Genomic DNA, 22024 nt, shown 5'->3' with positions numbered 1-22024 from the left:
ACTAGTTGCGGAATATTGTTGCGGTTGTCAATTTCAGATATTGTGTGAATAGTGGTAAGGGCTTTTATTTGGGCACGCGCACCTAGTGTCGCCCCATCAATGTAGTCTTTGTCTATATATATATGTGTATGTGTGTATGTACAGTATATATATGTAATGTATATATATCTGCCTGTTACTATAAATGGAGAGGAGCAACTTTGTGGCGCAACTACTCTCGAAAAGGGGGGATATGAAAAGTCTCAGGGTTGACATCATGTAGCTGTGTGTGTTACAATATTTAAAGTGCCCCGCGTGTAATTTCACATAAACAGATAAATAAATCTCTGCGTAATGTCTCCTTGCTGTACTGTGACTCTACGTAGCCCCGCTAATTTAAGAGTTTTAAACATTAATGTGCGTGGAGCTGCGTCAACCCAGCTGCTATCGGAGTGTATCTCCACAGCCCCCCCTGCGCTCGAATAGCTGTTGGAACAATCCGCATCGCAGGGTGTGGATCCAGAGCGGTCCAGAAAGGGTAGCCAGCACAGGGAGTAATAACGGGAGAGGGGCGAATATGAGTTAATGCTACCCGGGAAGAACACCACCTCGGAGGTGAATATCCTGCGAGAAAAATTAGAGGATTGAATGAAAGAATAGTTAATTGTTTGACCTGGAGGTATCAAAGGCGCGAGGAGAGAGCATCGAGCCACATACGGAAGCTCCGAACTGACTGGCAGCGAACGACTGCGTAGAAGACAGTGTGAGAGGGAGGTGACAGTGTTGAAAAGTATATTGCTTTTGTTCATTTGTAACTACGGAGTATTGGGTTTTGTTTTAAAGGCACGTTTTTATTTTACTTTCGCGGGGATCGCGACTCACTTCCGGAAACCCACTTTATTTTTTTGTTGAGCAGTCGCTACATTTTTGTATCAACACTGACGAAGAGACTCCAAAACCGGAATATTGTACTGTCGTCAATGTTTTGTCAGACGAGATACGGCAATTTAAAATAAAAAATATATGGGAGAGTGCGGACCGGATTTATTGAATATATGTTAAATATTATATTCAAGTATTTGACATTCTGTAGTTAAACAAACAGCCTTTGCCACCCAAGTGAACTGGCGAGAGAGAAGGATACATTTTTGCTACGTATGTGGACGCGTCTCTGGCACATCAAAGAAAATCGAAATTGAAGATTCACTTCTCTTTTTTTTATTATCAAGAGAGGCGCATTGACTCTACCTAGATCAGAGACTTTGGAATAGAGCGCAAGAAACTGACACTGAAAACGGTTTTACTTTTGTTGTGCCTTGGAATACCCTTACTTGCACATTAACACTTTGCTTTGTCGTATTTCTTTTTGCATGCACATGTTTATTTCCTCTTCCTGCACACGATAACATTTTTCACAAGCTAAAGGTTGTCACTCGTGTTTTTAGTTCCGTGTCCCTCTCCTCCCACCGTTTCGACCTGGCAGCGCTTAAGGGCACCAGTTAACTGTGGACTTCGCTAGTTCCGTTCAAGGGGGAAGGGTAGATTTTCATGTTTATGCATCTGGTGAAGGAGACAAAGACAAAAAGCTTTTACTGTGGATGATTTATCTCTCTGAACTGTACCTTTTGTGTCACTGGATTAAACCACCAGGTTGAAGTTCGGGAAAGAAAACAGCACAGATGTTTTTGGATTGCTTTCACCTGCTTATTTTTTGAGTGATTCGTTCACAATAGGATACTTACACAGAATCTAAGAGGCAAAGGCTATTTTTAGGGAGAGTGATGGGGTAAATGGTGGTAGTTGGAAATTGAGACCCCCACCCTCAGGCCAACAACACTTCCAGCTTTAGCTCTGGTTCCATTGTCAGCTGCTGAATTATCAAAACTGGAAATCCGAGTGGGGGTCCTGTCTCAGTCAAGCTCCCAGATATACATCTCACCCTTGTCTACAATCTGACTGTATCTTCTTTGCATCTTTGACTGGAATTAAAAAAGAAATTCAACAAGGAATAATGCATGAAACTCCGCACTTATAAGAAGCAAACTTGAGTAACCAAATATTTTCTTCCCCATATACACAGAGAAGCATATTTTTATATATAATATATATATATATATAATATATATATATATTAAATAAGAAATAGCTATGAATTATATAAGAATATGTAGTTTAAATAATTATATTATATTTTTACGTCAGAAATAAATAAGTATTGTTGCCTGAAACCCAGTTCATTGCCTTAGAGAATCATTGTAATAAAGAAAACAGGAAAGACGACGTGAAACTTTTTTGGAAACAAGTTAATGGTGCCTTTTTAGTTTCGTTGGTTCCTAATGTCTCCACCACTTCAGGATTGAATTGTTGACAAAGAAATATTTTTGTGTGAAACCCTTATATATACCTGCCTTTCCGGTTCAAACTTGAGTTTTATTGTCGTTGGATGTATATTGCTGAATTGCAGAGATTTCTGAAGATTTCTGAGGCGAGGATTACCCCTTCACTCTACACTTGATGCATCCTCATAGTTTTCCAAAGTAATTTTGGAATCCCCAAATTATAAACTTTGACTTGATTTCTGGGATACAGCGGCCCAACACACAAGAGTTTCCGATGGTGATCACTTCGTCAGTGGAGGAGAAGCCACAGCCTTCTAACAGAATGGTCGCAAATCTGCCGACTGAATCCTGGATCAACAACCCAGAGCAAAGTCGCTACTTACCAACTCAGTCACACCTACTCCGGAAACCGACAAAAAGTTAGTACCAACTTGAACATACTGATGCACATAAACACTCACACTCTCGCTCTCACTAATCACATGTGTTGTAAACTTTTAGTGGATCAATCTAAGCAAAGATAGTTATTTGTCATACTTGAATGATGAGTGTGGAATTATAAGTAGTAAAGTATGTCACTATTGCATCACCTGTGTAGTTCTCTGTGAAACCCCTCCTCTCTTCCAAAAGGTTCACCACCTCTGTGGGATGTTATCATGGAGCTTTTGTACCATGTGATATCCTCAATGCTCTTAGTTGAGATATGAGTGTTGTGTATCCTTACACGTTCATCCTGTATGAAACAAACCGATAAGACCAATGTTCATCATAGCATGAGTTGAATCAAGAAGTGTCTGCCTATGGCACAACTTCCTGGTTTCTCTTGGTTGGTTCAATGCGTGTAAATGTTCGGTGTTGTGAGCTGAAGCAGTTTGGTCTCTTTGACTTGAGCATTGTTCATGCACAGTTTTGACTTGTGCGTTGTTCATGCATAGTTTCTACGATCTGGGGTGTTGATGACACTGTGGCGCTTATCCTCCTCCAAAAGTCATGAACAATGACAAAACTGCGTGCCATCTTAATTGTAAAAAAACAAAAAAGAAGCAAGCATTATAGTGATGACGTAATGAGAGGAGGGCGAGAGAATCGGGGAAAGACCTATCCATTATTTCCATAAGAGTCGGAGGATTAAACTTGAAGCTGCAGAGCTCCATTGGTCGGTGTCCTACTACTGTTCTCATGGATGCATCAAGTACAGTTTTCATCATTGTTGTAGAGCGCTTCGGTGGAATAGCGTACACGTGTTTTAACGTAGTAGAATGGAACTAATACAGATATTGTAATGTTTTGTCACTGGCATAACAATGATGTAATTACAGACTCAACCTGTTCATATTGTTCTGACTTCATTTTGGACCTCGGGTTGGACAAAACCACTACCTCAACAATAGCTGTGTTAAACTTTTATGCTCTATCATTTTAAGTCGTTTTAGGTTTATTTTAGGTTTATTTTAGTAGGGCCTGGGATTTCCAGGAATACTCATCACAAAAACTCAAGCAAGCCCCACCTAGAGGAGTTCCACCTAGGAGACCCCTGCCAACCCCCTCTCCCCTTCTCCTTTCCCACAATTGTCTCCAGCCACTTGTTCAAACAATTGTGGGAATAAATTCATTCCCTTTCAAGGTTACTGTTGCTCAGGCTTTACTACTGGAGTCCATTGATCTTTTGGTCCCAGTGTTTCCATGGATGGACACATGCCTTTTATGTTCTGCACAGCTGTGCTCTACTTGTACGAGTCGTGTGGTTCACACTAGAGCGTGTTTTACCATGACAGCCCGGCAGCTGGGAAATCCTAGCGAAGCTGGGAGATCCACAGTCCGTGCGTGTGGTTGCAAAACACCTTTATTGATCTGAGTGTTAAACCTCAAAGCCTGTGATGGGGCCCTTCTCCACCTATCCTTTCTTGGGGTCTGATGCATATTTTTAATTCTTAGATTACGTTTCTATCACCTCTGTTGTGGAGATTCCCTTAAAGTTTCACAGGGTTACATAATATTTGACATTTGGGCAATTCACAGTTTATTTTACGAGTATCATGACAGATTTATGTTGTTGCTGTACAAGTCAAGTGCCTCACGGAATCCCTGCCCCTGGGGAATTGCACATCTTATGTTCTGTCACGTTTCACAGTATCTAACTGTTTTAGATGGATTCTCACTGTCTGGACCTGCTGGATCAATACAGGTCAATCAAAAGCAACACCTGGACCTACAGGTGCAGGGGTTCAAACTACTTTTGAACACCAGGCTTATTGTTGTGTTATTACAGAGGATGTAGCCTGTTTTATTAATGACAAAGATACCTTAGTGTGGTGACATTCAGGCAGTGAATAGCAAGGTCTGTGTTTAGTACAGGAAGCAGCTTGTGGAGATGGTGATGCCTATTCAATGGACGGAATAATAAAGGTGGAAGTGGAGGGAGAGTTGGGGATGGGGGTAGATGAAGGCATGAATGAATACTGAGTTTGGGGTTTATCGGTTTATCCTTTCATTTGATTATTTATTTGTATAGGGGTTTCCCATTCTTTCCCAGTTCCGGCACTGGCTCAAGAAGGGAATTCAATTGTCCGTCAATCATTTATCCACTTAATGCTCTTTAGATATAAATTACTTAATTGTCCCATTTTTAAGAAAGTTTTCAAGCAAGCAATCTAAAGCTTCTACGAGGACGACCACACCAGCCACCACCCCCACTGATCCCAGTCTAACCAGCTGGTCCAGCATGGTAGCATGGAGCCACCTCTGACACTGCCATTGGTCAATCACAGTCAGCCATGCACTTTGTCCATGGCTGTGCCCTTGATGCTTGACATTGTAGCACTTATTTTAAGGTCACAGCTTTCCATGGTGCTGTTTATCTCAGGAGTTTCCCATAAAGCTTAAGCGAGTTATCGGCATGCGGCTGAGAGGCCAGGAGAAAGGTTGGGTTGAAAAGTGAAGCACGAGGAGGACACTTGTTGAATAGCTGACGGGATTCACCTTGTAGACTGCTTAGTGTACTGTAGTTTAATGCAGGTTCTCCCCATAAGCCTTAAATTGGATTGCAGCTTGGCTCAGGAAAGGACTGTCTGTGTCCCTCGCTGGCCTGTCGTCCCATCCCCCCGCTGAGAGACTCCCTCTCGTGACAGTGAGCCGCCACTGAAGTGGGCACGGTGTCTGGGGGTTACATTGAAACTTAGCTCACCTACTGTTGTCTGTCATAGCATGGTTGGTAGAAGTCTAGTCGATATTCAACAAGGTTTCTGCTTGATCAGAAACAAAAATGATCATGCACTGAAATAACGACTTGGTGATTACCTAAGTTGGTGGCCAGAATGTTTTGGCAGTTGGAAAGTTATCTAGTCGCCCCGCCTCCCCTCAACCATAAGTATTTCTCATTGGCCAGACCTCGGGCTCACTCCTAATATTGCTATCTCTATTGGAAGGGGGTAGGGAGATGGTGACACTTTGAGTCCAAGTTTACAGCTGAGTGCATAACTTTTCAATGCTGCCATTATCACTTCCTAGTAACAGCGATTTAGCAGGCTAATTGTAAATCAACGCATGGCTGTAGTTGTCAATTGTAACTCAAAGCTCCTCTCTGGACTTTAAGAGGTATCAGACTCTGTGAGACAGGAATAGAAAGTGCAGTCTTTATACCCACATATCTGGGTGACTTCAGCTATTTCCCCCTTTAATTTAAGTTATTTTTATCTGAGTATCCAACTCTCTTTCTCTGCTGCCTATTTCCATCCTCACAGTGTGGTGCGGGCTGAGCGGACGTGTGTAGGTTACTGACTTGAGTAACTGGGTAAGCATTTCACTGTTAGTCTACACCTGTTGTTTACGAAGCATGTGACAAATAACATTTGATTTAACTGTCTGAAAGATGCCGGAGAGAAATAAGTAATGTTTGAGAAAGTGTGACTTTCTGTCTGGTTCATTTATTTTCTGTCTGGAAATGTTGAAGATATGATAATAGTTAGGCCTAAGGCCAAAGGTAAAGGCATGGTGGAAGCTTCTTTTCCAGAAGTAGAAAAACACACGGAGAAGACAAGGGCCATATCAGAGCTGGGGAAAGAAAACAAATCTCAGGTTAGGCCCTCCGTTAGTGGAGTTTGGACTGTGAGACTGAAAGCAGAGGTATCTGAAGCAGTCACACAAACACCACGCCCCCACCGCTGCCCTTTGCTCCTTTCCCTCCCTTCATCTTGTTTGTTTCCTGCACTAATTTATGGTCTAAAGGTGAAACGTCTCGTCCCCTTGCTTACTGTGGTTGAGTTCTGTTTATCCTTCTGACTTTCCAGTAAACAAGATACTGAAGTTATCATTCATTCCCCCCTCCAAGAATGTGACTGAAGTGATGTAATCAATGCTCTTGATTGCTGTGTTTAAAACAAGATCCCCAGACAGTATTGCCTGTTGGACTGTGTTGTGTTTTGTGTGGTTACAGTTCGTGGCAGGTGGCTGTTACAATGAGCCTGTCCTCCTATAGCTCCTCCCACCAGCCTCCTCTGGTGTAGAGGAGGTGGTGGTGGAGTGGTGCTCTATAAACTGCTGTCCCTTGAGATTGTCCCACTCTGTGGAATGTGATTCATGTGGAAGTAAACAAATGCACCGTCCAATAAATCAGTCTGGATTGAGTATCCTTGTTGTTGTAGCTTAGCTGGTATACAGGGTTAGGGGGGACCTCTGCAACGCTCCCAAGTCTGTCAAAATGGCCCTTTAGGCTTCACCCCTCCATCTCCCTCAGAATGTAGCTAAGGGGGAAAGTAAGTTTGTCCTTTTCTGTGGCTGTGACTTTTAGACTGGTGATGAAGCAATAGGGATGTGTGGACTAGAGATTGTTAGGGAGGCGAGTACGTAGGCTAAGTGTTTGTGGTGGGGGAGGGTTGAGGAGATTTGTGTTGTGGTGGTGTTTCGCTTCACACTAGTTAAAAACGTTAAAGGGTAGGAAGCATGAGTTTTTACTCACCAATGTAACACAGTGTGGTCAGAGACTTAGTTGGAGTCATGATCTGGTTACTTAAAAGTACAAACATAGTTATGTTTTTGGGTTATTACATATTTATTACCTTATTCCTGGATAACTTCTAAACTTCCTACAATGCGCTATTTCTCAGTCATTTGGAGGATATATGCTGTGCTATTGAGTTTGTATGCTTGCTCAGTAGCCATCTTAAGCTGGCTAACGTTAGCCACTAGCCATGCTAGCATGTAATTCAATTCCAGACCATGTGTTGGCGGTGGTGACCTACAATCCACCAATCACAGGAAGTGTGACGTGAACAAGAAGTAGATGGGGCACGTACGGCCATGGACACGGCAGGCTCTAGTGCCTTCGTGCAGTGGGCTTGTCTGTTCTCCTTTTTGTTTTGTCAACTTTTCGGGCATGTTCTCTAACATTAGCTCTCTAGTTAGCTTGCTGGCTAAGATAACTGCATATAGCTAGCATTCTTTGATAACTGGTTAGATGGCGTTATGTATTTCTAAAACTTTGGTTTACTTTGATGTAGCTATAAGCTAGTTGTTAATAGCAACTGGCTGACTCGTAGTGCTAAGGTAACGTTAGCAGCCTGGTAGGGCTAACCTTAGCAGGCTAGTAGGGTTAACGTTAGCAGGCTAGTTGGCTAGCAACCTTGCAGGTTGATTTGGTACAATAAATTGATAAAGTATTTGCTTTTAAGTTGGCTGAAAATGTATTTGAAACCAATAGTCATGAGTGCAAACAATTTGGTTTAATTTTAAGTTATACATTGTGTTAGTTTACCACCCCTTCGACCTCCTCTAAACCTTCCCTCCCCAACACCCCCTTTGATGACGCAAGTTTGAAAGGAAAACATTTATTGTGCAGCAGAAGCAGAGCTCAGTGTGCTTGTAGCCTGCATCTGCGTGACCAAGCGGTGGTCCAGCCGTCCGACATCTTTTGGCAGACAAACAAACCCCCCCGGCCTCCCCCTGCTGCGCATAACTCACAGTATCCACGCTGACACAGCCACTTCCATCATGGAAAGCACATAAAACATTTAGCAAGCAAACTCTCCCGTGCTTCTCTCCATCTCTCTCGACTCTCGACTCATCTCTCTCGACATGCCCAGGCTGCTGCCTACCAAAGGAGCTTGGTCACACTGAGATCGATTAGACAGTCTAATGAGTTAGTCCAGAGCTGAGGAGAACCTGCAGCCGTCCTAAGATGTGAACAAGCCCTTCTCAAAAGGGGGTGAGAACCTAAGGTCCTTTGGGTCACAGTTGAAACTTATTGGGAAAGGGGGAGTGGTGTAGGTGAGCGGCTGTAGGTTGCTAAGTTTTTGGAAACAATAACAAACATGGCCACCTGACCCAAGAGGCATGGGAAAGCTTGCATGACGTTGTGTGTGTGTTTGATACCTTCTGTTGTGCCACCCTATGTGCCATCAGGGGTTTCAGGCAGCAGATTAGCTTCAGTCGTTGCTGACAAGATGGGCATTTGGGTACTAAGCACATCCTCATCCGTACTAGCTCTCTCTGTAGTAGAAGTTGTCGAGCCAGAGCCCAGAAAGTACCACGGCCACAAATCGTCCTGTACCAGGGCTGTCGTCGGCCCTCTTCTCCCATTGCATTTGGGAGAGGATTTAGTTATATTTGTATGTACTGTGTGAGCGCTCAATTTACCAGTGTCACTGTTTGATTAGAGGTCGACCCAGATGGGTGTTATTTATTGCTTTCAGTCTGACTCAGCTTTGGGGGGCTGACTGTCTAAAGTTCATTGGGGGTGTTGGGGTAGAGGAGAATTATTTGAGCTGCTCTCAAATAAATAAAGCACTCTGTTGCTGCCCGCCGGCCGGCGCTGTGAGCAGGCCAGTGATATGAGGAGGTTTAGCTGGTGTCTGGGCATTGGCAGGTGGAGATTGTCACCAGGAGAACAAGGAGTTTTTCCTGACCTAATCGTCAGTCAGTCCACTCCATAGGATGGCTCACACTTCCAGGGAATGCCCAGAACTTCCTCCTTTATCAAACTACTGTGATCGGTCATATGATGCTACTTCCCTCCGGCCTGTCTTTATCCTGTTGGATTGTATCCAAAGCCAAGGTGGTTGTATTTTCAGTCCAGTGATTGACAATGACCAGATGTACAAGCCAGTCATGTCATGACAATGATCTGATGCAGCAATCATGTCGGGCAGTGCAGGCTGGAAGCGGACATTACCGCTGTGTTCTGATTGGATTGTTGCCCGGTATGTGGACGCAATAGTATGACATTTGACCTTTGAGAAGTAGCTAATGGTCAGGGTCAGTATAGTGAGGGTCCAGAGCCTTTACATTGAGGGACATACTGAGATTCTGGACAACTAGAGATGTCGTGTGGAGGGACAGGAGGGACACACAGGTACGGTATGACATAGAACATGACATGACAGATGGAATGTCATATTCATGATGTACAAGTGATGTACAAGTGATGTACAAGCAGCCAGTCTTGCTTTCACACACCCCCTTTCACACTCTTTCACAGTCTGGGCCTGAAAAGTGCAGTGTCAGAGTGCGCAGTATCTGTGTCTCAGCTGTGCCTGTCCCTCAGTGCCAGCGAGCCGGCCATGGAGGGAGAGAGGAGAATGAGTGTCCTCAGTGACCTGACCTGGCCCAGACACAGTCGGCACCACGAGGGCATGGGCTTAGCTTCCTCTGCCACTCTCCCTCGCCGGGTCTGCACCCTGCACGAGGTCAGCTCAGAGACAGTTCTAGAAGAAGATTTAGCTTTTGGAACTTTCTATAGACAGTGGTGCCTTCTCTTGTGACCACTGACAATGGACAAGATCAGTCAGGAAAGTAGTCTGGCTGTCGTCAGCGTGACAGAAGGAAAAGTGTTCTATTTACTGTTGTTCTAAACACTGAAGTAACTTGTTGGCAGCATTGTGAATGAGTTGCTGTCTTCAAAGTTCAAGGTGATCTTACCATTCACAGAGGGAGCTCTAACGGTACTGCATTACCTGCCTGTTACCTGGCTCTGTCAGGTGTGCCTGTATGAGAGCTTGGAGATCCTGACCGGACAGTGTAGAGATGACGGTGGTCCTCCTTGCCCGTGTTGTGGCGGTGAGTGTGTTAATGTGTGTTGTTAGTGTTGTTAGTGTGTCAGTGTACCAGCCAGGCATCCACAGTGTCATTGCCTGAATGGGAGCATACAGACCTGCCTCTTTACCTCCACTCTATCCCTTCCTTCCATCATTCCATAGCCCCCCCCCCCCCCGCCTTTTGCTCTGTGTCCAACTTTGGCTTGGTGGCACCACTGCTCCCGTTACCCTAACAGGGTATAAGAGGGGTCGACAGGGCCAGGGAGGGGGAAGGGACGGTGGGTTCAGCTGTTGGCCTTACACACCCCACCCCATTTCATTCCTGTTCCTTGGAGACAGGGAGTGGGCTAGTCTGTTGCTATGGTGACACCCTGATTGGCAGCTGTATTTGGTCAGCTGTAGAGGGGTGGGGTGGGATACCTCATGGTCCATGCACGGTTAATTGGTGTAAATGATTACTTTAGTATGTATATATTTAACCCAGTCCGATTTGACTCTTGCATAAGTGAGGATGAATTTTACCCTGTGCAGTACACCTGTGTGTCTGTCTATAGATGGCTGTGTGCCCTTACCTACTATATTTTATTAATATCCAGCCCCATTAGAGACAACATTTGTGTGAGTGCTTTGGCCGGTTAGGCGAGAGAGACTGGGGGAGACAGAGAGCGAGAGAGACTGGGGAGACAGAGAGCGAGAGAGACTGGGGGAGACAGAGAGCGTGAGAGACTGGGGGAGACGGAGAGCGTGAGAGACTGGGGGAGACGGAGAGCGTGAGAGACTGGGGGAGACGGAGAGCGAGAGAGACTGGGGGAGACGGAGAGCGAGAGAGACTGGGGGAGACGGAGAGCGAGAGAGACTGGGGGAGACGGAGAGCGAGAGAGACTGGGGGAGACGGAGAGCGAGAGAGACTGGGGGAGACGGAGAGCGAGAGAGACTGGGGGAGACGGAGAGCGAGAGAGACTGGGGGAGACGGAGAGCGAGAGAGACTGGGGGAGACGGAGAGCGAGAGAGATTGGGGGAGACGGAGAGCGAGAGAGACTGGGGGAGACGGAGAGCGAGAGAGACTGGGGGAGACGGAGAGCGAGAGAGACTGGGGGAGACGGAGAGCGAGAGAGACTGGGGGAGACGGAGAGCGAGAGAGACTGGGGGAGACGGAGAGCGAGAGAGACTGGCGGAGACGGAGAGCGAGAGAGACTGACGGAGAGCGAGAGAGACTGACGGAGAGCGAGAGAGACTGACGGAGAGCGAGAGAGACTGACGGAGAGCGAGAGAGACTGACGGAGAGCGAGAGAGACTGACGGAGAGCGAGAGAGACTGACGGAGAGCGAGAGAGACTGACGGAGAGCGAGAGAGACTGACGGAGAGCGAGAGAGACTGACGGAGAGCGAGAGAGACTGACGGAGAGCGAGAGAGACTGACGGAGAGCGAGAGAGACTGACGGAGAGCGAGAGAGACTGACGGAGAGCGAGAGAGACGGAGAGCGAGAGAGACGGAGAGCGAGAGAGACGGGGGGAGAGCGAGAGAGACGGGGGGAGAGCGAGAGAGACGGAGAGCGAGAGAGACGGAGAGCGAGAGAGACGGGGGGAGAGCGAGAGAGACGGGGGGAGAGCGAGAGAGAGACTGGGGGAGAGCGAGAGAGAGACTGGGGGAGAGAGAGAGAGAGACTGGGGGAGAGAGAGACTGGGAGAGAGAGAGACTGGGAGAGAGAGAGAGGTAACATGCAGAGCGAAATAGAGGAGGAAAGAGGGAGGGCGAGAGCGGCATTGTGGGAAGGGTTGCTGATACAGCACAAGCTACCAGGTTTATTTATAGAGACCTCGCCGCCCAGCCCTTGGATACTAGCAGCCAATGAGCAGCTAGAGAGGAAGGGGGTGTCACACTCAGGAAGTTCTCAATGTGTTCACTTCAGCATTTAAAGGCACAGTGTGACATTTCTCAGTGCTCGGCAGATAGCCCTCATAACTATCGTCATATCCCTCCCAACTGAGGCCAGGGCAGAACAAGGCCTCTCATAACAACAGCAGTTTCCGTGCGTTATGAAATTTCTCTTCTGTTTTTTGTAGACCGGTTTTCTACTGCTTTGCAATTCTGATTCCAGTGCATCTACAGTCATTACTGTAGCATAAAACCACAACATTGCAGGTGCAACTCCATTTTAAAGCTGGGTTGTATTGTTAACCTCTCACAATGCATGTCCAATGCTGATGGAGATTTATTAAACAGTCTTTGCTGTAGAACGTTGTCGTATTGATCTGAAAGGCTGATTAACTGTAGCCCTGTAAGCTTTTGATACAGGTCTGTGTGAGTGCGGTTACATGCACACAATAATGCAATTTATTGTGGATAGTCAGATTAATATAATAGTTTGATTAAAACGTTTACATGCTTTGCAAGAAATAATACTGTTTATATGGACACATCTGAGATCAGGCTACCTGAAAATAAATGTTCTACCACAGCGAGCATATTTCATTCTGAATTCGGACAAAGTTTGTATGTGAAAACGACTTCTAAAACGCATATATTGTTGTTCCAAACACACTTCACTCGGGCTACAGAGGGAGGCTCGCCCTGCTGGTGCTAGCACATGTGCAGATCAAAGACACCGCTGGAATGTCGGTGTTCACATGTCCTAATAATGAAAAAGATTGCTCAGAAAATGATCTGCCTACTGACATAATCAGTTTAATATTGAATTATTAGTGTACATATAAACATACTGTGTGTGTTTTTAAGTTTTATTAGTGGTAGTATGTACAGGATACACATGGCATACACTGTTCAACGAAGTGCTTACTTGCAGGTTCCTTCTCGACAATGCAACAACAATAAGAAATATGATAAATATTTGTGTCTGTGTTTCTTTCTTTCTCTCTGTATCTGTGCCGAGACAGAAAGCAGTTTGAGATGAGTCACATATGTAATGTTTCCTCCTTCCCTCTCAGCCCACTCCTGATGCCGGTGTTGGGACTCATCCTATCATTGGATGGAATGCGTGCAGTCACCCCTCAGGACTGATGGTGCTCAGATGTGCTGTTTTGCACTTTGTTTAAACTACGGCCATTGACCGGCGGGCTATTTCAAGTTGTAATGTGTCGTTGATAAATTTCACCCCGTTATTCCTCACTTTAAAAGCCAGTGATAAAAGCATTGGCTGTGAAATATCTCAATTTCATTAACCCCTTTTCATATTATTTTTTTCTGCACTTTACTGGAGATGTGCAATTAATCTGTTGGTTTTGCAGGACACTAGCACAGTGGTTGAGATTTTCATCAGCAACTTAGGACATTGCACTGTAAGATGTGTTGAAAGAGTTTGCACTAAAAGTAACCAAACCGTTGAACAGGACATGCTGTTGGTACTGTTCAGTAGTGTAAGGTCATTGGAGCCCCATGTCCTCTGTTTAATCTTCCTCACATCTGGAGGGAAGAACAGAGTTGGGGACGGACAGACTGTATAAGTTAAGGGACATCATTTCCCCGTCTTGACATTTGACCGGCAGCATTTTTAATTTACCGGACATTTGAGAGATTTACCGGAACCATATGCATTTGATGCATAACCTGATCAGGGAGTCCACCCACAGTCCTCAGAATGACAGAAATCACATTTTAAATGATGGTAATTCATATTAACAGAACATGCAATTCCAGGATGCAACGATGTGCGTCCTTCTTACTGAATTCTGACGTGCACTTTGAAGATGTTAGAATAACTGCACGTTTACTTTTCCTCAGCCAACAAGAAGAGTAACGAACAGCAACATCACTAGCCTGTCAATCTACTATCCCCATAGTGGAAAAGTTTACTGGTCAGCTTGTCGAGAAAGAAATAGCCCATTCCAAACAGACTCTGGGACAGTTGTGGAACGTTATATCCCAAATTCATACAACCAGTAGGCCTAGGCAACATGAAAATGAGTCTGATGCAACCGATCAGAACGTTTAGCTTAAAATGTTGATAAAATATTATTTCACATTATAAGCGCAGCAAAGCACACATGGTTGTAGGTTACGCGCGAATGTTCGTTCCATAATGCAATTCGCGGGAAAGACAGTTAGCAAAAGCGTAAAGCACATACGAGTGGTTTCATGTGACAGAGATGGAAAAATCTGTTCGAAATTTAAGAAAGAGGGAAATGTAATATGCAACAACTAGCACGGGTTGCTAATATGACTAGTATTGTGCCTTTGGCTACTGGACAATGAAAGAAAAGTTGTCTAATTTTGGCTAGGCTTTTTTGAGGCAAGGTAAGACATGCCTCATAGGTAGTAAAACGTTCATGTTTCAAACAATTAAGTATATGTTTTGAAAATGCGTACTGCCTCCAGCTCATTGCAAAGTGGTGTGTGACACGCTGATGAAGCCTGCTTTTCGTTGCCTATGCATTTTCTGTTTGAGCTGCTGTAGAAGCAGTTCTCGCGCTGTCTGACAGATTCTCCCCTCTGTATCTGTACGTGTGTGATAAATATGATACATAACCAATGTACTGTATATGCGCCAATTTAATTCCACTAAATTATGCAAATTAACCTAATAGACCGATAAGCATGACCAGTCAAATGTATTTCCATCGACTGGTATTTCCATCAATGAATAGCCTAAAAAGCATTAGTTTTCAATGTTTTGGCCGGCGCCAAATTTTATTCACCAGCTTTTCTTTCTTTTTTTTATTGGCTAAAAGCCGTCTATTACAGGCTAACGGAAACCCTGGTCTGAACTTAAATTTGATTCAAACTTTAACTTAGAACAACCAGGATGAACATCTTGTCGTAAACCTTCTACCATCCACAACTAGGTCAAAGCGTGGTCTGACTCCTTATATGTTTAATGCCAGTGGAATGAGTTTCCAGGCTGGTTTGCTGAGCCACTGGCGGATGTTTTTTGTTTTTGTACAAGCGACCAGCCCCCCTCTAGCTAAGTGAGTGAGTTCAAAATTCTGCAGAGGCCAAGGTTTACCCAGGAGCCAGCGGTCCAAACTGCTGTGTCTTGGCTTTGGTGGAAATCAGGCTTGAGCGTGCGGCACTGTCAACCCCACACTGGACTGCTCTTACCAAGCCTGCTGTGTTCCAGCCATGATTTTAGCTCGACTGCAGTCAAACTGCAGGCAAAGCAAAGTCTCAAGACTGCAGAGAATCTCAGTCAAGTTGAACCTGGGATTCTGACAGAAAAACAAGTCTGGTGGAACTTAATGACAAAGCAAAGCAGCACACTAAACAGTGACTCATAATTTTTTTGTAGGATGATGCAACAGTCTTGTCACACAGTGGTTTGTCCCATTGAAGCTTTAACCCACATTGTCCATCTTTGCTAGCTCCCTTGATAGAATCAGAAGATTTTAGTGCTCACAGCATTCAGCAACAAAAATGGTTTTGGTTAAGTTCCATCTTCTATATCTTGTGAGAAGCCACCTCTCCTTTCTCTTTTCATATAAAAGCAGGAGTTGCAGTGAAAGAGTTCTGCTTGGAAATGTCCTCCTGGTTTTGAGGTGTGACAATGTGGACTACTGACCTCCACAAAGGTCTCTTATATCTTTCTCTCTGTCACACACTCACAGACTCACACACACACACACACACACACACACACACACACACACACACACACACACACACATATACACTCACAGACATACCGGCTTTGTCAGGTTGACCTGCGCTAATGCTTTTTCTACTGAAACAGGACACCCTCTTGCATAGAGATATTTCACACCACCATTATTTGTATGATCTTTCTGACAGTGAGCTAAATGGCCCTGTGGAGTGGTACCCTACTAAGTAGCCACCCTACCCTCTTGCTCTACATCCTTGATAGGGTGTATGTGTGTGACTTCAAAGAACAGCTAAGAAGGGTGTGTGAGAGAGCACATGTGTGCTTCTCCTCTGCAGTGCAGTGCTCGTGCCCACACCCACGGCAGTGCCAGTGTATGTATGATGAGTTAGGAAGCTTCATGTCGATGTATTTTTTCTAAAAACCTCTCGTCCTTTCTCCCCCTTCCCTCCATCTCAACGTCTATCCTGCGAAGGTGGAAGCAGCTCAGGATGCAAGCCCCCCTCTACCCTCTGCCAGCCTGCCGCCTTGGGCTTCTCCCCCGCTGAGCCAACCATGTCGAGCCAGCACAGCCACCCCTCCTTCAGCAACATCCACTCCATGGCTGAACAGCAGCAGGTACCCAGCGGCTAACGCCCTCACAGGACACTCCTCTAATGCTCTGTTTAGAATAATACTCTGTTTAGGAACTGACCTTATACTGACGCTATATACACACACACACACACCCTGATGCTATACACACACCCTGATGCTATACACACACACACACACACATTCCTGATGCTATTCACACACCACACACATCCTGATGCTGTTCACACACCACACACACCCTGATGCTATACACACACACACACACACACAACCTGGCGCTATTCACACACACACAACCTGGCGCTATTCCCACACACCCTTATACTGACGCTATACACACCCACAACTCATCACGTGAACGTAGGTATTAGCATCACATACTGAATGGACATAATGATAGGCTACCTACCTGTTGGATTGTACTACACATCCACAACCTCAAACACGTCAGCATCACGTACAGTACCAGTCAAAATTTTGGACACACCTACTCATTCAAGGGTTTTTCTTTATTTTTACTATTGCAGAATAATAGTGAAGACATCAAACTATGAAATAACACATATGGAATCATGTAGTCAAGAAAAAGGATTAAACAAATCAAAATACACTGCTCCAAAAAATAAAGGGAACACTTAAACAACACAATGTAACTCCAAGTCAATCACACTTCTGTGAAATCAAACTGTCCACTTAGGAAGCAACACTGATTGACAATAAATTTCACATGCTGTTGTGCAAATGGAATAGACAAAAGGTGGAAATTATAGGCAATTAGCAAGACACCCCCATTAAAGGAGTGATTCTGCAGGTGGTGACCACAGACCACTTCTCAGTTCCTATGCTTCCTGGCTGATGTTTTGGTCACTTTTGAATGCTGGCGGTGCTCTCACTCTAGTGGTAGCATGAGACGGAGTCTACAACCCACACAAGTGGCTCAGGTAGTGCAGTTCATCCAGGATGGCACATCAATGCGAGCTGTGGCAAGAAGGTTTGCTGTGTCTGTCAGCGTAGTGTCCAGAGCATGGAGGCGCTACCAGGAGACAGGCCAGTACATCAGGAGATGTGGAGGAGGCCGTAGGAGGGCAAAAACCCAGCAGCAGGACCGCTACCTCCGCCTTTGTGCAAGGAGGGGCACTGCCAGAGCCCTGCAAAATGACCTCCAGCAGGCCACAAATGTGCATGTGTCAGCATATGGTCTCACAAGGGCTCTGAGGATCTCATATCGGTACCTAATGGCAGTCAGGCTATCTCTGGCGAGCACATGGAGGGCTGTGCGGCCCCACAAAGAAATGCCACCCCACACCATGACTGACCCACCGCCAAACCGGTCATGCTGGAGGATGTTGCAGGCAGCAGAACGTTCTCCACGGCGTCTCCAGACTCTGTCACGTCTGTCACATGTGCTCATGTAATCAGTGTGAACCTGCTTTCATCTGTGAAGAGCACAGGGCACCAGTGGCGAATTTGCCAATCTTGGTGTTCTCTGGCAAATGCCAAACGTCCTGCACGGTGTTGGGCTGTAAGCACAACCCCCACCTGTGGACGTCGGGCCCTCATACCACCCTCATGGAGTCTGTTTCTGACCGTTTGAGCAGACACATGCACATTTGTGGCCTGCTGGAGGTCATTTTGCTGGGCTCTGGCAGTGCTCCTCCTTGCACAAAGGTGGAGGTAGCGGTCCTGCTGCTGGGTTGTTGCCCTCCTACGGCCTCCTCCACGTCTCCTGATGTACTGGCCTGTTTCCTGGTAGCGCCTCCATGCTCTGGACACTACGCTGACAGACACAGTAAACCTTCTGCCACAGCTCGCATTGATGTGCCATCCTGGATGAGCTGCACTACCTGAGCCACTTGTGTGGGTTGTAGACTCCGTCTCATGCTACCACTAGAGTGAAAGCACCGCCAGCATTCAAAAGTGACCAAAACATCAGCCAGGAAGCATAGGAACTGAGAAGTGGTCTGTGGTCACCACCTGCAGAATCACTCCTTTATTGGGGGTGTCTTGCTAATTGACTATAATTTCCACCTTTTGTCTATTCCATTTGCACAACAGCATGTGAAATTTATTGTCAATCAGTGTTGCTTCCTAAGTGGACAGTTTGATTTCACAGAAGTGTGATTGACTTGGAGTTACATTGTGTTGTTTAAGTGTTCCCATTATTTTTTGGAGCAGTGTATATTTGAGATTCTTCAAAGTAGCCACACTTTGCTTTAATGACAGCTTTGCACACTTGGCATTCTCTCAACCAGCTTAATGAGGATTGCTGAGCACTTGTTGGCTTCTTTTCCTTCACTCTGCGGTCCAACTCATCCCAAACCATCTCAATTGGGTTCAGGTCAGATGATTGTGGAGGCCAGGTAATCTGATGCAGCACCTTCACTCTCCTTCTTGGTCAAATAACCCTTACGCAGCCAGGAGGTGAGTTTTGGGTCATTGTCCTGTTGAAAAACAAATGATAGTCCCACTAAGTGCAAACCAGATGGGATGGCGTATCGCTGAAGAATGCTGTTGTAGACATGCTGGTTAAGTGTGCCTTGAATTCTAAATAAATCACCAACAGTGTCACCAGCAAAGCACCATCACACCACCTCCTCCATGCTTCACTGGCGGAACCACACATGCAGAGGTCATCCGTTCATCTACTCTGCGTCTCACAAAGACACGGCTGTTGGAACAAAAAATCTCAAATTTGGACTCGTCAGACCAAAGGACAGATTTCCACTGGTCTAATGTCCATTGCTTGTGTTTCTTGGCCCAAGCAAAGTTGTTCTTATTGGGGTCCTTTAGTAGTGGTTTCTTTTAGAGGTCGACCGATTAATCGGAATGGCTGATTAATCGGGGCCGATTTCAAGTTTTCATAACAATCGGAAATCAATATTTTTGGGCGCCGATTTGCTGTTTTTTGTTGTTGTTTTTTTACACTTTTATTAAATCTTTATTTTTTTTTATTTTTTTTTTTAAATAAATTTTATCCCCTTTTCTCCCCAATTTTCGTGGTATCCAATCGCTAGTAATTACTATCTTGTCTCATCGCTACAACTCCCGTACGGGCTCGGGAGAGACGAAGGTCGAAAGCCATGCGTCCTCCGAAGCACAACCCAACCAAGCCGCACTGCTTCTTTAACACAGCGCGCCTCCAACCCGGAAGCCAGCCGCACCAATGTGTCGGAGGAAACACCGTGCACCTGGCCCCCTTGGTTAGCGCGCACTGCGCCCGGCCCGCCACAGGAGTCGCTGGAGCGCGATGAGACAAGGATATCCCTACCGGCCAAACCCTCCCTAACCCGGACGACGCTAGCCCAATTGTGCGTCGCCCCACGGACCTCCCGGTCGCGGCCGGCTGCGACAGAGCCTGGGCGCGAACCCAGAGACTCTGGTGGCGCAGTTAGCACTGCAATGCAGTGCCCTAGACCACTGCGCCACCCGGGAGGCCCTATTTCATCTTTATTTAACTAGGCAAGTCAGTTAAGAACACATTCTTATTTTCAATGACGGCCTAGGACAGATTTTTTATCTTGTCAGCTCGGGGGATCCAATCTTGCAACCTTACAGTTAACTAGTCCAATGCTCTAACACCTGATTACATTGCACTCCACGAGGAGCCTGCCTGTTACGCGAATGCAGTAAGCTAAGGTAAATTGCTAGCTAGCATTAAACTTATCTTATAAAAAACAATCAATCAATGACTATCATTGCTCCAATGTGTACTTAACCATAAACATCAACACCTTTCTTAAAATCAATACACAAGTATATACACGGCTCAAAAAAATTAAAGGGAACACTAAAATAACACATCCTAGATCTGAATGAATGAAACATTCTTATTAAATACTTTTTTCTTTACATAGTTGAATGTGCTGACTACAAAATCACACAAAAATTATCAATGGAAATCAAATTTATCAACCCATGGAGGTCTGGATTTGGAGTCACACTCAAAATTAAAGTGGAAAACCACACTACAGGCTGATCCAACTTTGATGTAATGTCCTTAAAACAAGTCAAAATGAGGCTCAGTAGTGTGTGTGGCCTCCACATGCCTGTATGACCTCCCTACAACGTCTGGGCATGCTCCTGATGAGGTGGCGGATGGTCTCCTGAGGGATCTCCTCCCAGACCTGGACTAAAGCATCCGCCAACTCCTGGACAGTCTGTGGTGCAACGTGGCGTTGGTGGATGGAGCGAGACATGTTGTCCCAGATGTGCTCAATTGGATTCAGGTCTGGGGAACGGGCGGGCCAGTCCATAGCATCAATGCCTTCCTCTTGCAGGAACTGCTGACACACTCCAGCCACATGAGGTCTAGCATTGTCTTGCATTAGGAGGAACCCAGGGCCAACCGCACCAGCATATGGTCTCACAAGGGGTCGGAGGATCTCATCTCGGTACCTAATGGCAGTCAGGCTACCTCTGGCGAGCACATGCAGGGCTGTGCGGCCCCCCAAAGAAATGCCACCCCACACCATGACTGACCCACCGCCAAACCGGTCATGCTGGAGGATGTTGCAGGCAGCAGAACGTTCTCCACGGCATCTCCAGACTCTGTCACGTCTGTCACATGTGCGTGTGAACCTGCTTTCATCTGTGAAGAGCACAGGGCGCCAGTGGCGAATTTGCCAATCTTGGTGTTCTCTGGCAAATGCCAAACGTCCTGCACGGTGTTGGGCTGTAAGCACAACCCCCACCTGTGGACTTCGGGCCCTCATACCACCCTCATGGAGTCTGTTTCTGACCGTTTGAGCAGACACATGCACATTTGTGGCCTGCTGCAGGTCATTTTGCAGGGCTCTGGCAGTGCTCCTCCTAATCCTCCTTGCACAAAGGCGGAGGTAGCGGTCCTGCTGCTGGGTTGTTGCCCTCCTACGGCCTCCTCCACGTCTCCTGATGTACTGGCCTGTCTCCTGGTAGCGCCTCCATGCTCTGGACACTACGCTGACAGACACAGCAAACCTTCTTGCCACAGCTCGCATTGATGTGCCATCCTGGATGAGCTGCACTACCTGAGCCACTTGTGTGGGTTGTAGACTCCGTCTCATGCTACCACTAGAGTGAAAGCACCGCCAGCATTCAAAAGTGACCAAAACATCAGCCAGGAAGCATAGGAACTGAGAAGTGGTCTGTGGTCACCACCTGCAGAACCACTCCTTTATTGGGAGTGTCTTGCTAATTGCCTATAATTTCCACCTTTTGTCTATTCCATTTGCACAACAGCATGTGAAATTTATTGTCAATCAGTGTTGCTTCCTAAGTGGACAGTTTGATTTCACCGAAGTGTGATTGACTTGGAGTTACATTGTGTTGTTTAAGTGTTCCCTTTATTTTTTTGAGCAGTGTATTTTTAAACCTGCATATTTAGCTAAAATAAATCCAGGTTAGCAGGCAATATTAACCAGGTGAAATTGTGTCATTTCTCTTGCGTTCATTGCACGCAGAGTCAGGGTGTATGCAACAGTTTGGGCCGCCTGGCTCTTTGCGAACTAATTTGCCAGAATTTTACGTAATTATGATATAACATTGAAGGTTGT

The 22024-nt window shown here is 45.8% G+C and overlaps 1 protein-coding gene across 2 annotated transcripts in view; it reads left to right on the top strand.

Moving 5' to 3' along the window:
• The first annotated feature begins 497 nt into the window (after nucleotides 1–497).
• Nucleotides 498–22024, top strand: part of LOC120048536 (dual specificity tyrosine-phosphorylation-regulated kinase 1B-like) — a 34704-nt gene continuing 13177 nt past the window's right edge. For both annotated transcript variants that reach the window (XM_038994601.1, XM_038994600.1), the window contains exons 1-2: nucleotides 498–2737; nucleotides 16372–16514. In XM_038994601.1, coding sequence (XP_038850529.1) covers nucleotides 2593–2737; nucleotides 16372–16514 — 288 coding nt within the window. In that variant the 5' untranslated portion in view covers nucleotides 498–2592. The remainder of the gene's footprint in view (nucleotides 2738–16371; nucleotides 16515–22024) is intronic.

Source organism: Salvelinus namaycush, chromosome 5, assembly GCF_016432855.1.
Source record: "Salvelinus namaycush isolate Seneca chromosome 5, SaNama_1.0, whole genome shotgun sequence".
Classification (NCBI taxonomy): Eukaryota; Metazoa; Chordata; class Actinopteri; order Salmoniformes; family Salmonidae; genus Salvelinus; species Salvelinus namaycush.
Note: the sequence above shows the minus strand (reverse complement) of the source record. Positions and strands in the feature narration are given on the sequence as shown.